The sequence below is a fragment of the Melanotaenia boesemani genome, chromosome 17 (genome assembly GCF_017639745.1).
Source record: "Melanotaenia boesemani isolate fMelBoe1 chromosome 17, fMelBoe1.pri, whole genome shotgun sequence".
Taxonomy (NCBI): domain Eukaryota; kingdom Metazoa; phylum Chordata; class Actinopteri; order Atheriniformes; family Melanotaeniidae; genus Melanotaenia; species Melanotaenia boesemani.
The window spans coordinates 13,945,955-13,970,432 of NC_055698.1; the positions used below are offsets into that span (position 1 = coordinate 13,945,955).

General features: G+C 39.1%; 1 protein-coding gene across 3 annotated transcripts; it reads right to left on the reverse strand.

Moving 5' to 3' along the window:
- Positions 1 to 1,035: 1,035 nt before the first annotated feature.
- On the reverse strand, positions 1,036 to 24,478 carry pals2b (protein associated with LIN7 2, MAGUK family member b). 3 transcript variants are annotated; one of them, XM_041967179.1, is made up of 14 exons: positions 24,378 to 24,478; positions 18,107 to 18,163; positions 15,138 to 15,368; positions 10,941 to 11,041; positions 10,137 to 10,289; positions 8,490 to 8,642; positions 8,109 to 8,336; positions 7,217 to 7,348; positions 7,029 to 7,125; positions 6,660 to 6,728; positions 6,416 to 6,577; positions 6,123 to 6,325; positions 5,810 to 5,938; positions 1,036 to 3,034 (listed from the first exon to the last, which is right to left on the reverse strand). In XM_041967179.1, the coding sequence occupies exons 3-14, from the start codon at positions 15,262 to 15,264 to the stop codon at positions 2,858 to 2,860; spliced, it is 1,731 nt and encodes a 576-aa protein (XP_041823113.1). In that variant the 5' UTR covers positions 15,265 to 15,368; positions 18,107 to 18,163; positions 24,378 to 24,478; the 3' UTR covers positions 1,036 to 2,857. The 3 variants fall into 3 exon arrangements, with proteins under 3 accessions (XP_041823113.1, XP_041823115.1, XP_041823114.1); XM_041967181.1 differs by lacking the exon at positions 15,138 to 15,368; XM_041967180.1 differs by lacking the exon at positions 18,107 to 18,163 and having other exon boundaries at positions 24,378 to 24,470.

The window sequence follows — 24,478 nt, forward strand, 5'->3', positions numbered from 1 at the left end:
GAGCAGATTTTGCATGCACCCTTTTGGGACTTAAATCTGTATAGGGCCAGTTCTGCTGCGCCTATTTCAACTTGGCACAATTGGAAAAGCAACTGTTACTAATCAGGAATCCCAGATAAATCTGCTGATATTCACCTCGTGGCTGTGATTTTCAGTAAATGAGATAAAGGGTAGCGCTGATCAATATTAATTTGGTGAGTCCAGGTTACTTCCTTCTGAAATTATAGGCCAAATTTTTGTTGGCCTATATAAGCACAGCAAATCATTAACTTGGTTATACTCAAAGTTTTCAGAAATATTATAATTGAAAGGATTATTTTATGTAAACAGGTTATTTAAAAATAAATTTACGCTCCTTTCATTGTAGTGTAATAAAGGGCTGAAATGGTTTAACACTTATTGCTCTGTTATTTTTATGAATGAATGTTTCGTTGTTTCTATAGCATTAAAGAAAAACTAAATGACAAAAACCATCTTCATCGGCCAAATTATTATTTTTCACAGTGAAATAGACCCAGATTTTGACAGTCGGAGCATCAAGAGTTACTAATGACATTAGTGCTTTCTTTTGTGACTGCACCCTGACGCTGAAGCAGCTGAACTTAATTCTAACTTTCACAATTCAATTTATCTCACTAGCGATGTTATATACCAAACTGTTCTGTAAACACTTTGAAGGCCGTTGCCGTGTCACTCACCACAGCTCACCTCCAGTCCAGAACCAGTTTTAAAGCTCAGCTTGAAAGGTCCTCTGAGCTGCTGGTGAATAGCACATGTATGAGCTGAAGACAGGTGATTTTCAAAGAATACTCTGGCTACATGCGTTTTGACACAGTGAATGAAATGTATAAAGAACAGTTCCTACTTCAGTCGTGTATTTTTCTCCTTTTAAATTTGTTTATCTTTGTAATACAAATAGAAATGTTTCAGTCCTTTTAGGGGTGAAACAGTTTATATAAGCTCAATATCACATCAGATGATCTGTCGCCACATAAAATGCTCAAAGTCCCTGAAGAGGATTTTCTAAAAAAAAAAAAAAAAAAAGAATCACATTTTGGTTTATTTTAGATTTTTCAAAAAAATTACCAGTACAAGGGGTCTTTTCCCCCAGACATTTTGATACAAGGCTGTCAGTAACAGACATATGACCAGCTCCCTCCTTTCCCAGCAGTGGTAGAAGCCTGGAGATGGATGAAACTTATGGTCCACATTTTAACATGAATTTTAACACACATTAATCACAATTAAAGCTTTTTGTATGTTTTCAAGCACTCATAGATCTGACTTGAAGACTAATAAATACCATGTCATACATATGTCTTGTTAAAGAATTTAAACATGTTAAACATAAAGAAGGTGATAGTTTCAATGTTTAATGATGGACCCATTCAATTTAACTGCCTTTTTCTGTACCAAAGCATATTGGGGTTTAATAGTCAGCTCTTTGAGGTATATTTTAATATGCAGCACATATTTTTCATTTATTTTTATTGAGATCTTTTTCAATTTTATTAATTAGAACTTTACTAATAAAAAATGTACAAACAAACACAAACATGGGGTTGATGAGGAAACACTTAGACTGCAGGTCTGGCACACATTGATCTCGGGATTTTGAAACTTACATTTAACAAATAATGTCATACAAGATCAGTTATTTGCTTTTTTTTTACCCCTAGAAATGCAAAACAGTTTCAGAGCAAATAATTTGCAAATGAAACTGAAGTTGCTTGATTTTTCTTTTTCTTTTTTGAGAAAAACATACAAAACAGAGGACATATAGCAATGCTACAGTTTTAGCATTTGGCAGTTTGGCTTTGCTGTATGCATGTATCATTCAAAGTCACATTATTTTCAACCGGTTCATTGAACTGTGGGTTTTAAATTTTATTTGGAGCCCAGTTCAGGACTTTGGCATGCTATGACACTCAACATAAGAACCGTTAAGGACTGACTGGGGTGTGCTGCATTCACAAAAATCAAAACATGAAAGAAACTGGCTTGTGAAAACGGTAAAAGATGTCAGGCAATGATGCTTTAAACGTCACTTAAAACTAAACAGACAGGTCAAGTGTAAAGCTGAGGATCATCTGAGACCAAACACTAGACACTATAAATCACACTGATTTAAAAAAAAATAATAAAATTGTGAAACAAAACTAGAAAAATGAGAGAATTTGATATTTGAAAAACTACTTACTAAATAGTTTTTCTTCTGCACACTGGAGTACTTTTGCACAAACAGGTTTTAAAACTCTTGATTAACCCAACTGATCCAGTGAGGGACACAGATTAAAAGGTTCGGGGCCAGCGACTTAAAAACACTAAAGAATTCAGTGGTATCAAGGTGAAAATAAAACAGCTACAGTGGTTGATCAGGCATAGCTTTGACATGTAAAAATAACTTCTCCAAGATCCATAGCCTTTACTTGTCCTCATCGTGGAGCTTTGGTGATCATGTGTGTGAGGGAGAAGGGCTGACAAAACTTTAAATAGAACCACTACAAAATGACACAGAACTACAACAATAAATTAATTCAAGAACATGGCCCACATACATATTTTCTTTGTTTCATTCTCAGTGAAATCAAACATTGAATAGAAAGATCTTTCATAAAAATGTATAAAATAAATAAGCACTCTTTCCCTTTGAGTTTTGAGTAGAAAAAGTTGCACAGTGTGCAGGCCCAAGAGAAGAGAGAGAGATCAAATTTCATCAATTATGTTATTTTCATTGGTTTCTCTTCCCTCCTTTCTCCTCTTCTTTGGCCTTTGTGGTCAGAAGCACACACACACACACACTGATGGGTCACTGTGACCCATGCAGAGCAGAGAGTGGAAGCACTGGTGCTGGTCCTCAGTATACCCAGTTCACTGGGACCCACTGGGGTTCATTGCACAGTTTGTCCACAGCAGCCTGTAATGTCTCAAAGGCCTTATCCAGGTTGTCATTGACGATGGTCAGGTCGAAGTAGTGGCTGTAAGCCCTCTGGATCCGGGCACTTTCATCCACTGTTTTCCTCAGATCCACATCCTGCCAAAACATGAGGGTCAGGTCAGTAGTGTAAATGTTTACAAGCTTTAATTCACACATGAATTAAACAAATCTGACGTGTGTTAGCAGTGTTGCTATAGAGAGTAATAAAAAATGGAAGAAAGTCGTTATATATGACAACTTCCAACAACCTTGGAACCAGTTTCAGTGCCTTTTTAATTGGACTTGGAAAAAAGTTCATTTTTGACTTTATTTAGGTGCTACAAAGTGATTACCATGTGTTTCCAATACCCCCATTCGTATAGACGCTAATACAGGGCTTCATGTTGTACATAAACTCCATATGTACTGTATGTAATGGCTTCTCTCTGCAATCAAGCACGGATGAGCATTGCAGACGCCGAAGGACACAGCAACTCATGGACATACAGAGGTTTGTACCTTCTAGTTGGAAGATGACCACCAGGCTTATTCTAGGCTTGTTTTACTTAACTACTTAATGTGGAGAATGTCAAGTATTTATTTCAGGAACAAAATAAGAAAAGATGTGTAGCAGCACATTTGGTAGACAACACCTGCTCTATATACACTTATCAGTCATGACACTTGTCTGATATTGAGTTGGTCCTCTTGAAGTTGTCAAAAGAGTTCTGAACACTCAGAGTGGACTAAGAACATTTGAAGGTGTCCTTCAATGTCTGGTAACTGGATATTAACTGGATCTTTTGAGACCCGTTGTTACTGGGTTGAGGTTTCCACAACTATCATCAGATCAGTATCTTCTTAAAATACATCAAACTTGTCCCATCTTAAACATTTGATATGTTGTCTTTGTGCTATTTTTAATTATATTTAGAGTTTAAACAATTTAGGACGGAAAGGAATAAATGCAGATTGGGAACCTCTTTTTCTCTGTGGGTATGTATGTGGTCTATACAACCCCTGGCAAAAAGTATGGAATCACCAGTCTTGGAAGAGTGCTCATGCAGTTGTTTTATTGTGTAGAACAAAATCAGAAGACAAACATGACACAAAACCCTAGTCATTCCAAATGGCAACTTTCTGGCTTTAAGAAACAATAAAAGAAACGACGAAAAAACATTGTGGTAGTCAGAAAAGGTTACTTTTACTGACCAAGCACAGGGAAAAAAATATGGAATCACTCAATTCTGAGGAAAAAATATGGAATCAGTCTATTTTCACAACCAAAAACAAAATTCTAACACCATTAATACTTAGTTGCACCACCTCTGGCTTTCAGTCTCTGAGGCATGGATTTGACGAGTGACGAACAGTATTCATCATCAATTTGGCTCCAACTCTCTTTGATTGCTGCTGCCAGATCAGCTTTGCAGGTTGGAGCCTTGGTATGGACCATTTTTTTCAATTTCCACCACAGATTCTCAATTGGATTGAGATCCGGACTATTTGCAGGCCATGACATTGACTTTATGCGTCTTTCTTCAAGGAATGCCTTCACAGTTTTTGCGCTATGGCAAGATGCATTGTCATCCTGGAAAATGATATCATCATCCCCAAATATCTTTTCAATTGATGTGCATTTATTGAGGAAGTGACAACGGTCATTTCCCCGGTGCCTTTACCTGACATGCAGCCCCATATCATCAAGGACTGTGGAAATTTTAATGTTTTCTTCAAGCAGTCCTCTTCATAAATCTCATTGGAACGGCACCAAACAAAAGTTCCAGCATCATCACCTTGTCCAATGCAGATCCGTGATTCATCACTAAAGATAACCTTTATCCAGTCCTCCACAGTCCATGACTGCTTCTCCATAGCCCATTGTAGTCTTGTTCTTTTCTGTTTAGGTGTCAATGATGGTTTTCGTTTTGCTTTCCTGTATGAAAATCCCATTTCCTTCAGGAGATTCCTCACAGTGCGGTCACATAGATTGACTCCAATTTCCTCCCATTTGTTTTTCATTTGTTTTGTTGTGCATTTTCTGTTTTTAAGACATATTTCCTTAAGTTTTCTGTCTTGACGCTTGGATGTCTTCCTTGGTCTACCAGTGCGCTTAGCTTGAACAACCTTCCCATGTTCCTTGTACTTGGTCCATATCTTAGACACAGCTGACTGTGAACAGCCCACATCTTTGGCAACATTGCGTGTAGATTTACCTTCTTCAAGAAGTTTTATTATCCTCTGTTTTGTTTCAAGCGACATCTCCTGTGTGGGAGCCATGATTCATGCCAGTCCCCTTGGTGAAACAGGTCTCCAAGGTGTGGTCACAGGTGTGGTTTTAACTGCAGACTAACAAGCAGATCTAATCTGAAGCAGGTGCTCATTTAGGGAAAGGAAATCTCCCCCCCCCCCCCCCCCCCCCCCCCCCCAAAAAAAACAGACTGATTCCATATTTTTTTCCTCAGAATTTAGTGATTCCATATTTTTTTCCCTGTGCTTGGTCAGTAAAAGTAACCTTTTCTGACTACCACAATGTTTTTTCGTTGTTTCTTTTATTGTTTCTTAAAGCCAGAAAGTTGCCATTTGGAATGACTAGAGTTTTGTGTCATGTTTGTCTTCTGATTTTGTTCTACACAACCAAACAACTGCATGAGCGCTCTTCCAAGACTGGTGATTCCATACTTTTTGCCAGGGGTTGTATTACATTGTGTAATCATGAACTAATTAATGCTTCATTGTCATTGTACATTACCATACCTCAAAATTGCAGCATCTCTCCTTAAAAGAACAAACCAACAAACATTTCCCTCCCTCATAAACTCTCCAACAAAATATATTTAAAAATAATCTATATTCTTATCATATTTTTGTGCATTAAAGTGGTTGACTTACTGTGAGCTGTTTAGTTGTGAAGCCTGCATCCACCACAGCTTTGTGCATTGCTTTGAGAGTATCAAAATCAGGTGCTGCAATGAACACCACGAAGGGCATGAACTCTGCTGTTTTCAATACCTTCAGAGCCTGGAGAGAAACATAACGTGACATCACAGTAACTGTAACACTGCTGATCGCTGGTAGTAATTTAAATTTACCCACTTTTCCTGCTTCAGCTATTAGAATAAACTAAATTCACTGTAGTATAACACTATAATAAATGCAGCTTGTATTCACTGTTATTTTAAAGGTGAAATTCTTCAAGTTTTACCTGTGGGTTTACATCCAAGATGCAGGTGCGCCCTGTGGCGACCACCTCATGGATGGAATCGATCTTTGTGCCATAGAGGTTACCATCGTACTCGCCGTGTTCCAGAAAGCGGCCAGCTTTGACGTCCGCCTCCATCTCCGTCCTTGAGGTAAAGTGGTAGGAGTTGCCATCTAACTCCTCATCCCTTGGCCTCCGTGTGGTGTCTGACAGAAGAGATGATTTAGTTGCTTTTGTCTTTGTCTTAGTGAAACCATTTTGTGCTGCATTACAAACAAAATCCAAGCATTGCATACATGGTATGGTGGTGCCGAAGCGAGTAGGCTGGAGGACCATCAGTCGGTTTTTCAGGCTGCGTCGACCTACTCCCTGAGCCCCGATAAGAACCAGGGTCTTCCTCTGGAACGGAGGAACTTTTGCTACTTCCTCATAAATCTGTAACTCGTGCCTATCAAATTCTGTTGAAACATTTATTCAAACTGTGTGAGCTAGTCATGGATAAAAAATATCAAGATGAGAATCATCAGAGAGTTTTGTGACCTGCATTCTTGGCTGTAAGATACATCATCTTCTTCTTCTTTTTTCCAGCTATGGTGCCACAAAGAATTCCTGCAAAACCAAACAAGACTAACATTTTTGACTGTCTATATTTGCTGTTGCAACAGTTGACCTGATGGGGGCAGGCATGGACTATTATCTAAGTGATTAAATTCTGAGCTTGTTGGTAGAGCAGTAGAGGATTGATAGATTGGCCTCCAGCATTTAAACCGGTCTGCAGTCACTCCTCCGCCAGCAAAACTTTAAGAGGCAAGGGTATAACTTCTGAGAATTTAAGCTCTAACCAAAAGAATCATTCTGGTGTTCACACAAAGTTCAGGTATAATCCAAAAAGGACATTTAGAAACCCACCTGATCCATCAAAGTCTCTGGGCACAAAAGCTTTCCTCTTCTCCTCTAAGAACTGACTGGGTATCAGTCCTGTGGCTCCGCCCACTACTTGGCACGCCTTGAACAGATTACAGAGCAATTTGAAATATTTGTGGTTGTGTAATCCTTACTGATGCTCAGTCAAAAACAGTGAATGGAGGAAGGCTCACCTGCCACCAGTTGGGATCCTCTCGGTTGACAATCTGGAGGATCTCACCCTTCTGGAAGGCCATTCCTGCCTCTCGACAAGGGATCAGATTGTCATTGGCTGGGTCGTAGTCAAAGTATGGCCGCACATACACCTGTGTTTATCAGATGCAGCAGTTAAATACACATTTACTTCTGTTTTGACATCATAAGACCTCATGAATTCAAAATGTGCTTGAACAACTAACAAAATACTAAACTGACAAAACAACAACTTCTAAACACCCATTGTGTCCCAAAAACCACACAGCACCTGACACTGCTTTTCATGCAGCCCCAACAGCAGAGGCGTTTGCCAGAATGGCTAAGTACTCTGGCAGATGTATTATATTAAACAAGCAGCCAGAGGAAGCAATAAAACAAGCCAGTAAAGTACACTGCACAGCGCTTTGAGCCACAGTTCTGAGCTCTAGATGTGATTTTGAATTGTCTCATTCACATTTACTTCTTTCATGTAATTTAAGCCTTTGAGGTATTTTCAGGTTTAAGTCAATTTGTTCAAAATCCACAATTTCTTCGACTGTTTTTATAGGGGAGTTGTTACTGGTGCAAGCATGAAAGAAAATGAGAATATCATAGCTTACTGTACTTTCCATGTGAGGGAGCACGTAACCACATGAAGCATGCATGTGTTATGTGGAGTGTGTGCATGAGATAGAAACTATTGTGACCTACATAGCATGTGGAGTGTTATTAATAGGGCTCCCAGAGTTCACATTCATACGCATGGGATTGTGGGAAGGCCAAATCACCAGCCTGGCGACACCACCCAACATCTGCCACTTATTATGAAAAGAAAAAACTGTTTACTTGTTTTAAGAGGTTATTGTGATGCTTTCTGCTTGTGTGTGTCACCTGTGGAGGTGCAGGAGCGTCTCGGTAGCTAGGAAGGATTTTCAATGTGATCCCTCCACTACAGTCTTTGAGCATCTCCTGCAGCTCAGTGGGGTTGTTGCCAACATCTTTCCCGTTGACTTCCTTAATGATGTCACCGACATGGAGCAGACCCTGTCTGTCAATCATACCGCCATGAAGGATTCTGGCAATGACCAGATCGTCTTTCTCTACACGAAATGTCACACCCTGAGAAGAAGATGTTGGGAGGGGAGCATTTATCCTCACATGCTTACACATCTTTAATCATTCATGGCCATTCTTGTACTCAACCCCCACCCCTCTAGAAACATCCATCCACGCACATCTATTCAAATATAGTGAGTGCTGGTCTATGCTCACCAGTGGCTCCCCAGCTTTCTTTCTGATGCCAATCATGCGCACGGCATCAGCCTGCATGAGAGCGCTGTTCACTGCTGCATCATTGGTCGTATCGGCCGGAGGAGGGACTTCATAACATTTTGATGCCACCATGTCGTGGGCCTCCAAAAGAGACTGAAAGAAAGAAAAGAGAATATAATGTAAAGCAGGACAAAGAATAAGCAGATTCTTCCTTAATGCCCAAACCATAAAATATGTCCTTGCTCAATTCATACTGCTTAGGAAATTTGCTGCTTTGGTCTGACTTCATCTGGTATGAACACATGTTTAAAGCTGCTGTGATGCTTAACGACTGACGTAAAAACAGATCGATGGTAGCTCTACAGACAAAACATGATGAGATAGGAAATTTAAAATGCAACAGAGACAAGCCCTCAACTTGTAAATGAATCATTTTCTTTTTAATTTTTCAAGACTCAGAAATTTCAGTGGTACCTTTATTACATGTATGTATGAAAAAAAGTCAATCATCTAATGGATCAAAAGAGAGGATTATTATTATGATCTAATCCCTTCATTTTTGGTTGACAGAGTTAAGTATCCCTCCAGCAGCTTTTATTTAAACATAATATTAGTGTCACTATTTTCCTAAAATATCTAACAAATATCAATAACTTACTTGGAAAAAATATCTGTAAACTCAAATGCTCCGTTGTGTGATGCAATATCTGTTTTCCCTTTCTACATAGCCTGCCCCCCACCCCCTTTCCACCATATCCGTCCTACTCAGTAGGTCAACAGGGTCTTATCCTTCAGCTTACAGCACAAAAGGCTCTGATTGGTGCAAAGGCGGCACTGGGCTCAGGAAAACAAGTCCTATTGGTCTAGTCTGCATAAAGCTGCTGGTAGGTCTGGTGATGGAGGTTAGTGTTCTACTGATGCATGACAGCAGGATAAAAAAAATCTAATATGTGCTACTGTAACTATTGTCAAAACATTAAAGTTGCACACTGGCTTCAACATCCAGTGTGTGGCAAAACATTTAAAGAAAAATATTCAAACTGGTTTTCTGGTAGTATAGTATAGGTCCTTAAAAAGGAGAGTAGACTCATAGCAATACAGGCAAGTAATGGCATTTGTTTCAAGTAAAAGCTACAAAGTACTAGGTATTTCAATGTGGCAAGCTGATTCCATATGTCCAAAATGACAAAAATGGACACAAGGATATCCACAATTAAATTTACACTCTATTCCGAGAGGGTTTCAGCAAAATAAGACAAGTGAAATTCCTCATTAAGCCCACAGGAAGACATTGTTTCCAGTCTGTCTGAAAGAGAAGGTGATGGAGATCATATAAAGTGGTTATGGCTTTTATGGTAAATGTCTGTGTCAGACCATTTGAGCTGTTAGAAGTCTGCTGTATTCGGCAAAGTCACCACAGAGCATAATATGACATGTTATAGAGAATTGGTTATTGGCTATAGAACAATCAGAGGGATCTTTGCGCACAACTGCAGCCAAACACCTTTAGACTGCCACCCTTTTACAGGAGAACCATCACTGCATTCACATCACCATGGCTCACCATGGCAATGAAAAACATGGTTTCCTTGTTCCAATCCCATCTGTCTTAATATTCCCTGACTGTTTGTATATGTTCTGTCTCACCTGGAAGTGCGGCTCCTGGAGAATCCTGGACAGTTCAGCCGCACTATCGTCTTTCACCTTGAGGCTGCTGATGTCACCCAGGATCTCTGTCACCAGCTCCACATTGTTGTCCTGCACCGCCTCCAGCTTCACTTCCTCCAGCTGCTCGTGAGCCTGGAAAGACAAAGAAACTCAGGGCAGGCTCCTCTCAGACGTAGACAAAAGGCAGCTGCTTCTAATAGCTCTCCGTTTCATGTTGGTTTTCATCTGGATGTGTAAAGACTTAGTGAATGGTAGTGATTGCTAACATAATATTGCATTCTGCATTTAGTAGAATGGGCTGTTTTGCTCTGTGATCAAGCCACTGTCTGTCTTGTGTTACAGAGGAAAAGAAGTTATCTCTCATTTCTACAAATTCCAGCCCTGCAGGGAGCAGTTGCATAGTGGAAAGTGACAACAGACTGTCTGGCAGGAGCTCCTGCGCAATTGTCCACTAATTCAACTTGCTGCACACTAGATTTCATACAGCAGTAAAGTGTCTTAAAGCAAGTGGTTTGTAATCAGAGATGAAGCGATACATGCACAACCAGTGAAAAAGTCACAGCAATGTAAATCTAAATCTGTATGTATGCATCATGTCTTCTGTGTGCTGCAGCATTTATTAATCAAAGCCTTACTGTATTTCAGCACCTCAGCCAGAGCAAGCAAAGCACTGCTGGCAGAAGAGCATGATGGGGGAGGACCTCCAAGCTGGCTACGGGTTAGTCTGCTAACTGCTGCTCACCCTGAGCTATGTATGTGTGCTACCTGAGCAAAGGAGCGTACAATGGGACTTTCCATGATGCCGCGCAGAAAAAGCAGGTCGATGTCTTTGGCACCCGCGGAGGTGGGCACCTCTCCCAGATTATCCATCACCTGCTGCATGGCTGGACGGACAGGGCAAAACACAAACATACAGATATACATAGAGAGACATAGGAAAGTGAGGAAGGGCTGTAAGATGTTAGAAAAAAAATCTGAACAATCTTGTAACATGTTAACACAAACATCAAAGAGGTGTGGACTGCTGGTATGACCCAGCTAAAGCCCTAATGCCAGGGTCTCAAAGCTCATGTAAGCCCATTTAAGGCACTTAAAGCCCTGGGAACATCTGTCTGTGTGAAAGCATGTGTCTGTGTGTCATTATACACTTATGTGGATAATAGGTATGCCCAGTCAGCATTTATATTCAGTAGACTAAGATTTCTCTGTGTTTTGCTCAACTAAACCACTATTATTATTATTATTATTTAACTGTGGATCATATGCTGTGTCATCAAGTCACAGTCTAACCATCAACCTGCTCTTTAGAAAAAAAAATGTTGCACAGTCTAAATTGCTACCTTGGTTATATAAATGATGAAATCCTGATGTTGCTAATGTCAACATATGTTGTCTGGTAAATGCACTTGTTGAATGTGAAACAACTTAACAAACATGCACATGCAGATGAAATATATGGAATGCTTTAACAAAAAAGATTAGCTGCTATGTTACAATATAGTTAGACTAATAGCACAATTAAGTCATTTTAAGGTTTTATAGGAAAAGATGCACAGTGAATCAGCAGTGTTAGGAAAGTAGAGTCTGGCAGATATAATTTAGCCAAAATATGACCTAGGCAATCATGCTATAAGGCTAACTATATATGAAAATATTGGCAACAAGAAATTTTTTGTAGGTGTGGCATCTTTTTCTTTTTTTTTTTTTTTTTTTTGGGCTTTATTTTAAAAACTTAATGTGTATTCCAATAGAAACACAACTACTTCTAAAGATAATTAATGGGTTCATAATAGTCTGAGTTCATAATTTTGTAAAAATAACATGATGATTCCAACCAAATGGGCGTATTCCTGTAGTTTATGTAGAATCTCAGTTACTTTTTCCAGTTTGGTGCACAAAACCAATCACATTATTTCTCGTGCAGACAAAAACCAAAATGTTTTGTTAAAAAAAAAAAAAGGAGTCAGATTGATAAAAGAAAACAAAGACAACAGAAAACACAGTCAGACTGCATAAACAGTAGGCTCAATGCAAAACAAATCTTAAATATTCATGAAGGACAAAAAGGGGAAGGAGTTTAAAAACTGCACTGTAGTCTATTAAACTTATTACATCCATGAAGCATTATATATATTTTCTGCTTGACAGCACAAGAACACTAACCTTAAAACTCAATTTGGATACACAACTGTCAGTATGAGCAGGATGTTTAGTTGCTCTAAGGACCACACGCACTTCTTCAGAGCAGAGGTGTAATTGTAGTAAAGACCACACACACACACACACACACACACACACACACACACACACACACACACACACACACACACACACACACACACAAACAATAAACAAGCACTGACCCACCCTCTTCATTTTAGTGTGCTCAATTATACAGTGAGTCTTGGTATGACCTCCAGTTCTTCCAATTTTCATAATTACACATTAGAGCCTGGACTTCAAGTACATCTAAAACCTTGTTCTGTTTTTGTGAAAGACAGAAAAATTCTGCTTTGCTGGAGAGAAATACACAAGCTTGACTCTTTTTTTCCACAACCAGCTTCTGAGAAACACACATTAAAGGAAAATCAAAAATCACATTTAAACTAGTTGGAAAAAAAGGTGCAGAGCGTACAAAACAGCTGTTCATATATTATATTATATTATATTATATATATATATACACACACTACCGTTCAAAACTTCCCTATTGAATCCCATGGCACAGAGACCCCAAACTTTTGAATGGTAGTATATACATATACATATATATATATATATATATATATATATATATATATATATATATATATATATATATATATATATATATGTGTGTGTGTGTGTGTGTGTTTTTGTGCATGCATCTGTTGACCTTTACTCATTGAGATCACTGTCATCCCGTCCTCGACCACAGGAATGTTTACTTAATCCAAATCCACCCCATGCAGCCTGTGTACTTGTGTGTACTTTACTCATCCCAACAAGAAGTCACAAATCTAGTAACAGATTCCGTTCAAACGATCTATAAGCTCGTGAAATATGGCATGGAGATATGAGCCCATAAAGTTACTTAGTTTGGCTTAAAGGAATTGAGGAATATGAAAGATGGTAAAACTAGGCAGTTATTATGGTTGGCTTTTGCAGCAGTTTAATTTGTCCACATAATGAATCACTTTTTTTGTTTACCTTTTTTTAAGTTCCTTCCTTTATCTGTTTTATCTGCACTCCCTCCCTGCATTTAGCCACTGCATCTGTTTCTACATCTACCAACACTGTGTGCTCTGAATGCCAATGCAGAGGCTACCTATATAATAATTTTATTTTTCAAGGGATGCAAAACCCATCTCACAAGAAAAACCCTGACAAAATGTACCATGTGAAGTGTGGCATATGAGATGAAGATCAGAGAAACACAAAAGTGGACACCTTCTTTATAACTAAATACATTCCTGTGCATCTATTTCAGTAGTGCAGGTTAAGTGTTGCTCTTCCAGACAAAATGGGCTACAGGTAGCTCTGCTTCAGAGTGGCTAATCTACCAAAGAACTCAGAAGGGTGCGCTAAAAACAAACACAAAAAGAAAAACTGCACATGACTGGGGGAAAAAAACATAGTTGTACACAATAGTTTGACTGTTATACTGAAGCATTATTGTTGGGAGTGAATGTGCATGAAAACTTAGCAAAGGAGCTAGACAGTTAGCTAAAAGTATAATTCAAATGGCTTGTAAGCTAACAAACTGAAACATGCTATAGCTATAGAAAAATGTTTTAATATCAGGTTAAATGTAAAAATTGTAACAGTTAATATCTCAAAATCAATGGATAAATAGTTCAAACTGATACTGATTAGAGGACATTTAAAAACGTGTAATCCTGTTAAAACCTGATAAAAGTCAGCTGTACTGGATAAATAACAGTTTTTCTGTGCAAGCTACATTAACTTAAACACTGAAAATGACCAATATATGCATACTTTCTAATAAGTAACACTAGTTTTAAATCAGGTTAAAACGCCCTTGGGCAATACGTTAATAAAGGCAATAAAGAATAAATAATAATAACTAAAATCTAAACTACACATATGTTTGCAGCTTAACATTTGCCCAAAGTGGTCTCTCAATCAAAACACAATCAAAATACTTGATTTTGATAATGTTATGAATTGGTGATCAAAATCTAAGAGTGAAAGTGATTCTTCACCCCCATTACCAACAATGATTCCTGCAGAAATGATGAATCTGAAGTTTTAGACAGGTCACATTTTGTCAGACTATGAACACTCAAACTGCGTGGTTAGCTGTATCATCACTATCAGCTGTCTACACCTTGCACAATTTACATCAGAACCACCCAGTTACTGATGCTAGTCTTATGAGGAAAATTAAATAATAAAAATAAATAAGCTGTTATCTGTGGTTGCATTATTTTACCACAATCTAACATGACTTTTTATTTCTAATGATGTACGATTGTTTAATTTTTTCCTCTCTCTCATGTTCCCTGCCGCTCAAGTGTTTTCTGGCACTCACCAGGTCAACAATGTATATAAGAATTTGTTTTTAATGTTTTTACTGGGTAAAAAATAATAAACGGATTGAATGTTCCATTGCTGCCACACACTTTAGCTTAGCTTATAGGCACACATTAGCTCTCTATTAACCAAAATTGCCTGCAAATTTCTGCCAAAACTTTATTGAAAAACTTTTGGATCCATCGATACATTTGAACTCATCTTACATGGTTGTGGGAGTATGTAAGTAAAGGAAACATTGCTTTTAAAAACTTTGTCAGGTTTTTTTCATCTCATACTGAGAAAATTGCCACTGTGTAAAAGCTAACTGAAAGGTAAAACTGTTTTCAATCAATAAATATTTAATAAGGAGCTCAATGAATCCCTCCCGCTCAAACAACTAAACACAAAACCACTGCATCTTTTTTTGTATACCAAGCCACCTCTTCCTCCTCCTTTCCTCACCTCCAGATGTATCTGCTCCCTGGGGGGACTGCACAGCTGGGGGCCCCTCCACGCCAGGTTGTCCTGAGGGCATCTCCTCCTTCTCCTGTACCCCATTGGGACAAGGATCGTCCATGGTTGTGACCATCGCCAAGCTCCCACAAGTATGCTAAGGCTAACCACTAGTAAACCACCAGTAGTAGCAACTATGTCTTCTGTCCTCCAAACTTGTCTTGTCTGGCACTGCTGACTCTTTAAATAACAACAACAACAAAAAAAAAAAAGTATAGAAGAGAAAAAAGGGATTGGGGTAGAGAATTAAGAGAACAAAAAAAAAATGGGATTAAGATCAGAGAATATTAAGAGACAAGGAAGGGAAAGGGGAATGATGAGAGAGGGAAAATGAGGGGAGAACTTTAAGGAAAAGAAAATAAATTGATGTATAGATGAGTTAGGAAAGACAAGCGTGAAATGAGACAGAAAGAAGTGGAGAGCTGGATTGCATACACAAATGTGGGCTTGCATTCAATGCTTGTCAGTCCCTCCCTCCACTCTGACTTTAATACCTTCCCATACTCACCCCCACCTCTTTTTATGTTCATCACACACACACAAATAATCCCGCAATCCTCTCCTGCTGGGCTTGCTCGAGTACCCCTCCTCTTGTATCCCCCACCCAAAGTCAAGTTACCCTTCTTGTCTAGACAGAGGCATAAAACACACATACACACCAGTTGAATATGTTATTATGTAAGTAACCTTACATAAGTGTTACTGAGGGGGGTTTGACCCTACATTCCCATTCCTTTTCTCTTCCTTTCTTCTCATTCATACAAATCCTACTCCAGTTTGGGCTTCCCGCTGCTGCAATGTGCAGAAACTCTCAGCATGTGCAGATTGTGTTCAACCGTTTTCCTTCAGTGGTTGTCAACAAAGTCTTACACTAGTTGAGAACTAGGAGTCTTTTCTCTTTCATTTCCTTTCTTTGGTCTTTCTCCCACTCCTTCGTACCCTAAAATTAACGAGTCCTTACCACCTCCCTTCTCACTAAGTCTGTAGTCTTGAGGTGCTGACAGAATTATGCACATTTTTTGTTGGCTGCAGTATAATACAGCTGCTCCAACTCTGAGCTTAAATGTTTCTGGATAAGATTCTCTCTGCTTGACTGAAACCTAGTCTTACATATTTTTCTCCCAGTGCTAAATTGTACTGTAAATCTATGAATACATTACAGCAACATACTCTTTAAAATAAAGAGAAGAAGACATGGGTAGCATTGCTATCAGATTTGTGCGAATCTTTAAGTATACCATTTGCTCTGTTTTCCGTGAATATTTTCTGCAATCATGCTAATGCTAACTAGCACAAAACAGCTGAAATTGGCTGGAATGCCATTAGCTTTCCAAATATTCAGCAGTAAAGTAAATAAATAGGTAAAACTTTTAACATTTTAGTCAGTAAAGACTAAAAACCACAAAACCACAACCGTTTTATGCCCATCGTGTAGTTGGTGTGATTATTAGGTATCAACAGCGATGGGCCAACTGATAGAAAGCTACACCACTAGTATGGCCAGAAAACAACTAGCCAGAAACCCTTCGAGTCAGCGCAATTACAAGAATGAGTTACTATTTCCTGTTATTCAAATCATTGTGCAATAAAGACCAAGATTAGAGAAGCACAAGCAGAAAAAATTTAAAACAAGCTCCTCCTCTTCAGCATCCTCCAAGCCCCTCCCACAGTGACACAGCTGGGCAAGGAACAGATCAGAAGGCTTTAATCCACTCCCTCTAGCCCATCCTTAACCCTACCATTCCACCCCTCCCCCATCTCAGGACCCAGGATTTTAATCTGGCTATGAAAGCATGGGATTACAGCATCTACCTCTCCCTCTTTTACCATTATCTGGTGATGAAATGTCTCTGCCAGTATGATATATTGCCTGCTTTGGTATTAACAACAGACGGGATAGTATGTACTTAAAAGTGTGGATGGAGGGAAGCCATCAGTATAGTGTTACAGCATGTGTGCCCCACTGAACTACAATTAATTTAGGTAAAACTTAGCCAAGACACCAGAAGAGTAAATATTTTGTAATTTAAAACAACTCAAACTTCAAAAGTCTTATAGCAGTTTGAGAATTATGCATTTATACACCATGTAATTTATTTGCATCAAATGGTTAAATTTGGCACCAAACAATACATGCTTCATGTTGCAGCACCATGTGGGAACACAAGGCCTGAAGTTAAGTAGAATGATTGCAAAGAATTGCTTTTCTGCAAGGTGGCCTGGTTCTAATAAGCTTTAAGTTTAGGTTCATGGTCAAAATTTATCTCCAAACTAAGAGCACACTGACAACCTGCTGTTTACTGCAGGTAAGACACTTCAAAAAAGCCCTCTTAGGAAAAAAGAATATCCCTTTATGTGTTCCTCATTATAAAATAAGAAGATGGGAGGAATTCATTATTGGAGCCTGAAGAATCAGCAGAAAAAAACAAGGTCTAAGAAAGCATGATAGGAAATTAAGAAAAGATTTAATAAAAATAAAGGATCAAAGCTCCAAACTTCTTACAGAGCATAGTAAGACCATACAATATCTTTATGAAAAATAGATTAATAATGAGAAATTCCTTTGTTATGTACATAAAAAAGGAAAATTCAACAAACGTGCTTTCTGTTAAGCCTTTGAGGTTAAAGATTAATGGTAAAAGTTTAAATAAAGACATCTTAGTAATATAAAACCAAAACTTCCAGTTTACATTTATAGATTAATGTTAGCATGGCCCTTTCAAGTTCACATAAAGTACTATCAAATCCACAAGGACGACCAGCTCCTTTCATACTCCTTTAAAAGTGAGGATTTTAAGACCAGCAGACTTCAGCGCATCTTCGTTTTAACGGCTGGAAATTTTCCAACTGAACTGACCAAATCATGTCTGCGTGTAAAAATTATTTTCCCAAATGTTTACAGAGAAATTAGTGCTTACCTGTGCCAATCGGAGTAGCTCAGTCCTATCAGCTGCTCATCAGTCAACTGTGAAGACCTGCAGAGAGCGGTAGAGTGTGGCTGTCGGAGAAGCTCATCCTTGTGAGTCATGATTATTCAGCTCTACTTACATTTCTGCACATTGGTTTTCATCCTTCTTTACGTGCACTTACATTCAGAGACATTCAGACCTTTTGCAACAAATGTTTCACTCCTGTGGATTATCTGTGTCATCAGTTAACGTCATGCCTGCCTCAACTTCAGACTGAGTCAGTTGTTGTCTCAGAATGACACACACAGTCATCCCAAGAAACTGACTCTGCTTAACTATTCAAGGATGCTTGCATCATGAACTGGCACGTTGTTGTTAACATAATGAATGGCCATTATTCTCTGGAAACAATGACAAAGGTTGGAGTCTTCGTTTATTTTTTCTTGAACAACACACACATGCTACACGACCTTGTGTGCGTCTAAGTTTACCAATATTTAGCTTTATATTGATTTCACTGATTTCTCTGCGTCAGTTACATATAACAAGTAAAACAAAAGGAAACTAGAAAAGAGAATATCATCTTAACCAAAACTAAAAATTTAAAAACCTATATATATATATATATATATATATATATATATATATATATATATATATATATGTATGTGACTTTTGAACTGACTGATTTCCCAATTAAAAACCCTCTGTAGCTACATAAAAACTGGTTCGTTCTAAGCTACCACTTGCTTTTAATGCTGCCTATTGCACCTTGTTTGATCTAAAACTTTTTTTCTAAATGCAAACAAAATGAAGTTCTTGTTTTCTTAAAAAACTAAACCCTTCAGACCTGTAAACCATCGTGTTTCAGGATTTTGAGTCCGTATTCCAGTAGAAAGGGTTAACAGCAGGAGAAAAAGCAAACTAAACAATGAAATTTTAACTCATGATCACACAGGATTTATGATATATTTACAAAATGCTTACACATGTTGAACAATTTCTACTGTACAATAGTCACAAACCTTAAATCCCTTACCCCCCATTAGACACTGCAAATAAATATTATCTATGATATCACATGATACATTACATATAAATTACCCACTGTGGTTCCTTGAGCAAGGCCCTTATAATAATAATAATAATAATAATAATAATAATAATAATAATACCTCCTATTATCCAACTTGAGCATGAGTTATTTATTGCTTTATTCCCTTCTCAGATACACACCCACATCTTTCAGTGTAGTATGAGAAGTTGTTCTCATAACTCTAATAACAAATTCCTTTCCTTCGTGACTAAAGCGTGTGGTATTGGGGTTTAATATGCTAAGAGGGTTTTATATGCTGGTCCCTCCATTTGGAATCAGCCATTAACCATCTGGATATAAAGGAGCAGGTCTTTCTAATGACCTGAAGAAAATATTAACAATGAGAGGAGGACACATGTGGCTGCCAGTATTGTTTTAGACATGACTGTGATTATAACTCTTTTATGTTTCTCTATTTTTAATGTTATCTTATATACATGTAAACTTATTATCCAAGCTTAAGAAGAAAATGTTTGCTCCAAAATGAGTTTTTAATCAGAGAAATATATTTCTGCATTTGCACCAAAAGCACCATTTTAGATATAATTTCTTTGCTTTTTCTTCTCATTTCTATTCTCAATGGCGCTTGAATGAAGCCAGAGCAGAGAACTTCCCTTCGACCTCCACTGCAACCTCCTGCATCATTAGAACAGTTTCTGAAATCCAAAATATTAACAAAACTATAAAGCACAGACTGCTTGTTATATTATTCCTTTTTATGGTTCTTGTTTCATCCATCTTTCTAGAAGTGACACGACCCCAGCTATACAAGAGTAAGGAAAAGAAATAGAGAGAACAAGGGGGTCGATTCATTACGCAACATGGATTACAATCACATTCGACATGCTCATTGGAAGTGAAAGTTATCCCTTGGAAGAATGTTAATGGAGGCAAAGCCACCAAGCAATTCTTTGCCAAATCATCCACATCACAGAGCAGGAGCCAGGATGGGCCAATCAAAGGTTCAAATGAGGAGGGAGGAGCAAAGGTTGTGCTGGGGAGAAAAAAGAAATAAAAAAAGAGGAAGGGCTGCATCCTGATTGTAAGGGAATGTATAAAAATGGGCAGAGAGAACATGAGAATTTCAGAAGAGTCCAGGGAGAGATTCAGGCCATGAGAGCAAGGAATAGATAAAAGGGAGTTTGAAGGAAGAGAACAATCCTTATAGATTAGACTGGGTTGTGGGAAAAGCCTCTAAAGTCTTGGAAGAATGAGAGGAAAGAGATGAGAGTCTTTAAATAAAAAGTGATGGTAGGAATGATCACTGAACAACTTTGTAATCTGTTTCTTGAAACTACCAGCTAGCTAAAATTCTTTTAGTGATGTCTACAGCACACAAACGTGTGTTAGAGACTGATTAGGAATGCACAATTGGGGGGAAAAAATGCATGACAGAATAAATGTGGAATAAGTTTATTTGCATGAATAAAACACCTCACCCGTAACTGGGTCTTATCATGATTTCATTTTATTGGCCAAGTTGATATTTGTCACAAGCGTGCCCCTTTCTCAGATCTTCTGATATCTTAACACCCTGACTGTCCAGTCTATCTCATCTTCTTTGGACAGAGGAGAAAAAAACAAAATGGTCATTCACAATCGTGTCTGCCATTGGCTGGTCTGTATGAAAGGATGAGCCAACAAAAGCCCTCCAAGAGCCCCTGGTTGCCAAGCGCTCAGATGATAGACAGCTCATGGAAGAGGGATTATGAGGGGAGGATCAGAGGGTTTGTTTTCCTCAACAAAACATCACTGCTGCTACACTAATGTTAAAGTGCCTGTGTGCGTTAAACACAGACAAACTTCAGCTTGGTTTTGATATTCCTCCATCTCTGGTCAGGAAACTTTACCCAAAGACTAGAGCATATTTTATAAGCCTGTAGTCTTAAAAGATGTACACTGCTACATCTCTTGCTTTTACACAAGCAAAGCCTGGCCTGTAGCATCCATCCTATAAAAACCTTTTAGCTGATATCTATAATCTCAAACAGTAGACTCCATGCTATGCAGTGCCACGGGCTCTGTGATGCACAGGCTACTGAGAGCAGCTGTCACTCCCAGTTTCTCTCACTGACTTGAGAATCACAAAGAGAGAACGTGGAAGTCCAGATGTCACTTTGTTGGCTGACTCTGGAGCAGCAAAGACAAATTTGTTAACTTTCTTGAGCCCCAAGTTGCTGCACTCAATGGTTACAGCTCCAGTGTGAATGCTAGAGGGGCACAAGATGTTATTGAACAAAGCTTTGTGTAGGCCTAGTTGTGCACATACGTGTATATGTCATACTAATGACTGGCTATTCATAAAACCCCGCCCCTCCATTAACCACCCTATCCTGTCACGCATCTCACACATCACCCTTTGCCTCCAGACATACCCTATGTAGGTCACTCCATGTGTTCATACAGCCGCTCAATAAGAGGATTACACTACTACCCCTAAGATGGGCATCTTATCTGATCAATATCTGCATAATATTTCAGCATGTTCTTTAACCAACCATTACTCTATTACAGATGCTGCAGATGCTGAAAAAAATACAGTTGATTAAACCTGCTCGGTTTCTATTAATCTGACTCTAATCTTGAAATTACCTCTCTGTTGTATTCTGCTGATTCATGCTTCCTTTTACTCTACCTGACTGTGAAATCCAAATCACCACCATTTAACCCAATCAATTATTGCACTGGCAGAGCTCCCAAACATCATCAGTGAACAAGACCTCAATTTCCTCCTTGATGATGTTCCAGCTGGTGGGATATCTGAGTTGTGCCTCGCAGCTTGGGGGTGATACAATTATGCAGGTCGTCAAAACCTTTCAGTGCTGATAGCACAGCAGTAATAATGAGCACCTTGTGACATAATCTGTACCGCCACATGGCTGTGCCTACTTCTTCTCTGCCTCGCTCTCTGCCCAATTAGTCTGAAGGGGAAAAGAGGGGGGGATGCATCAGCACTTAGCTTGACTGCAAAGTTGAAAAGATGTGGAAAAAGAGTGGGTAGTAAAAGAACGTGATGTTATTCCAGGAGACAGAGTGGGGAGTATGGGTGAAATGGGAAATAAATGAGCTTGTCTTGTCAAATCTTTAATTATATGCTACAACATGCAAACACATTTAGCTTCATAGTAAAGCCTGGGGTCTGATCTGGTAAGATCACATGATGAATTTATAATTTTATTGAAAATTTCAAACATGCTGTTGAGCTCACATATGATGTTTGTCATCACTCCTATCGTTATCCCTCACTCGTTGAGGAGTTAAAAAGGATTTTTTCTTTAACTTATCCAATCAATGCTAGAAAAGAGTGTCCTTTCTTTGTAAAAACCAAACAGCACTGACACGATTTTATTGAATAACAGCAGTGATATCTCCGTTGAGGCCTTAGTGATTGATGGAATCTGGTGAATCAGCAGCAGAGCCTGCAGCAAAAAACTGCCAAAGATGTTTGTCTTGTCTTCACTCACCTGCCAACAATTCTAAGACCAAGCTCTTGAAGTTGTTCATTTAGCTGTGAATCTTTTTGACAGGTGATTAACTCATGACAGTTATTGTGGCGTCAGGTTTTTTTGTTAACTGTTGGGTGGCGCAGCCGGGTGCAGGGCTTAGTGTGTAGATAACAGCTCTCTGATACATGTGTTGTTCATAGCTGGGAGGCTTGAGTCACTCCAGTTTCTCCACTTCATGTCTCCTTCTTTCTCTCTCTTTCTCATTCTCCACCCTTCCTCCTCTTTTTCTGTACGATCTCTACTATGGGTGTGTATTAATAATAAAAAAGGAGAAGCTTCAGAGTTTTGGACTTGGATTCTGAATGGCTCACTGACAACTCCCATATGTTCCAACATTGAGGGCATGTGTCTAACTTGAAATTAATGTTGTCCTCTACTCTGGTGACAGGAAGAGGAAATGCATGCTCTTCTTACTTCAGAAACAATAAAGGTCACTCTGGATCCTGACTCAGAACTCTTACTGGATGTCACTGCCCAGGGACAGAAGATTTACTGTAATGCGAAATACGGCTTCACTTTCCATCCTCCTTTTGTTTGGCCTAATATATTCAGCTAATGTGATTATTCAGTTGGAAAGTATAAGACACATCAATTTAAGTTTAGATGCAACAAGATACACAAAACCCTCTCAGTGGTCTGCTAGTCTCAACAGTCCCTCCCAGGAAGCATCCCTAAGGATCTTGCGTATGTTCACGGGCTTTCCCCATCACGTGCGTGAGGCTAAACTGCTTATAAACCTTTCCAAGTGGCCCTGTGCTTCTAAGAGCAAGGAAGTCCCAAGATTCATTGAGAGCTGTAGACAGTTGGACATGTTGGAAGTTTAATGTTTCCATTAAGCCCCCGCAAACAGCGGCTCCGACATCGTATAAACGCATTATTATTGGACGACGAGCTCATTAATGTCAGTGGAAGACAAAAACTAAAAATCAATATGACTGTCTGGCTGAACCTCTTGTCGGTTAGTCAGTGCCATCCCATTGGAAATAAAACTGTTAAAGTTTTCTACCCAGAATAACAAGAAAAGATGTTCTACCTGCTGCTGTCCAACCAGCCTTGTGTGGTAAAACTGCTCCGTGTTTATTTGCTCAGGCTTACCACTCTTTGAGGGTGAATGTTGTAGCCTCGGGGCAGTGGTGCGTTCCAACCTTCTCATCTCGTCAGCTCTATAACCTGCAGCTCTTTCCTCTGATCTTCCTATAGTCGTGAATAGACGCCACGGTTCTGACGCACGGCAACATCAGTGCGCCTGTTCCGCGCGCTTTAACCGTGCATGAATTCCGTGCCAAACGCTTGCACCGCTTTGGCTGACCAGACAACTAAACATTCACACCGATCTTGCCTCACGTGCGGCCATTTTTTTGTTACCCATCCGAGCCATTGTGGCGTGGGCGCGCTTACAACTACAATCCGCTGTATCATTTCTCATGATATCCAGGAAAAAGGGGGAGGACTCGTCCGGGTCCACGTTAAGACTCCAGAGCAAACGGATACATGTCTGAATGAAGCTTGTTCTGGCAGCACAGTGGGCTCTATGGGGAGGTGGGGACGAACCTTTCCTCCTGTCAAACTCTGCTGATACACCTCTAAACGAGCCAAGAACCATCTAACATTTCCCTGCCAGCTGATGAATGAATTTAGAATCTCTACATTTCGGAGTAAAGCACGAGACGTGACATACCTGTGTATCGTGCGTGAGAGTTCGCGGTAGTCCACGGACTGTCCCAGTTGGACATTCAGAGCCCCCTCAGCTGTCTGTCCTGGTCCCGCAGCAGACTACCA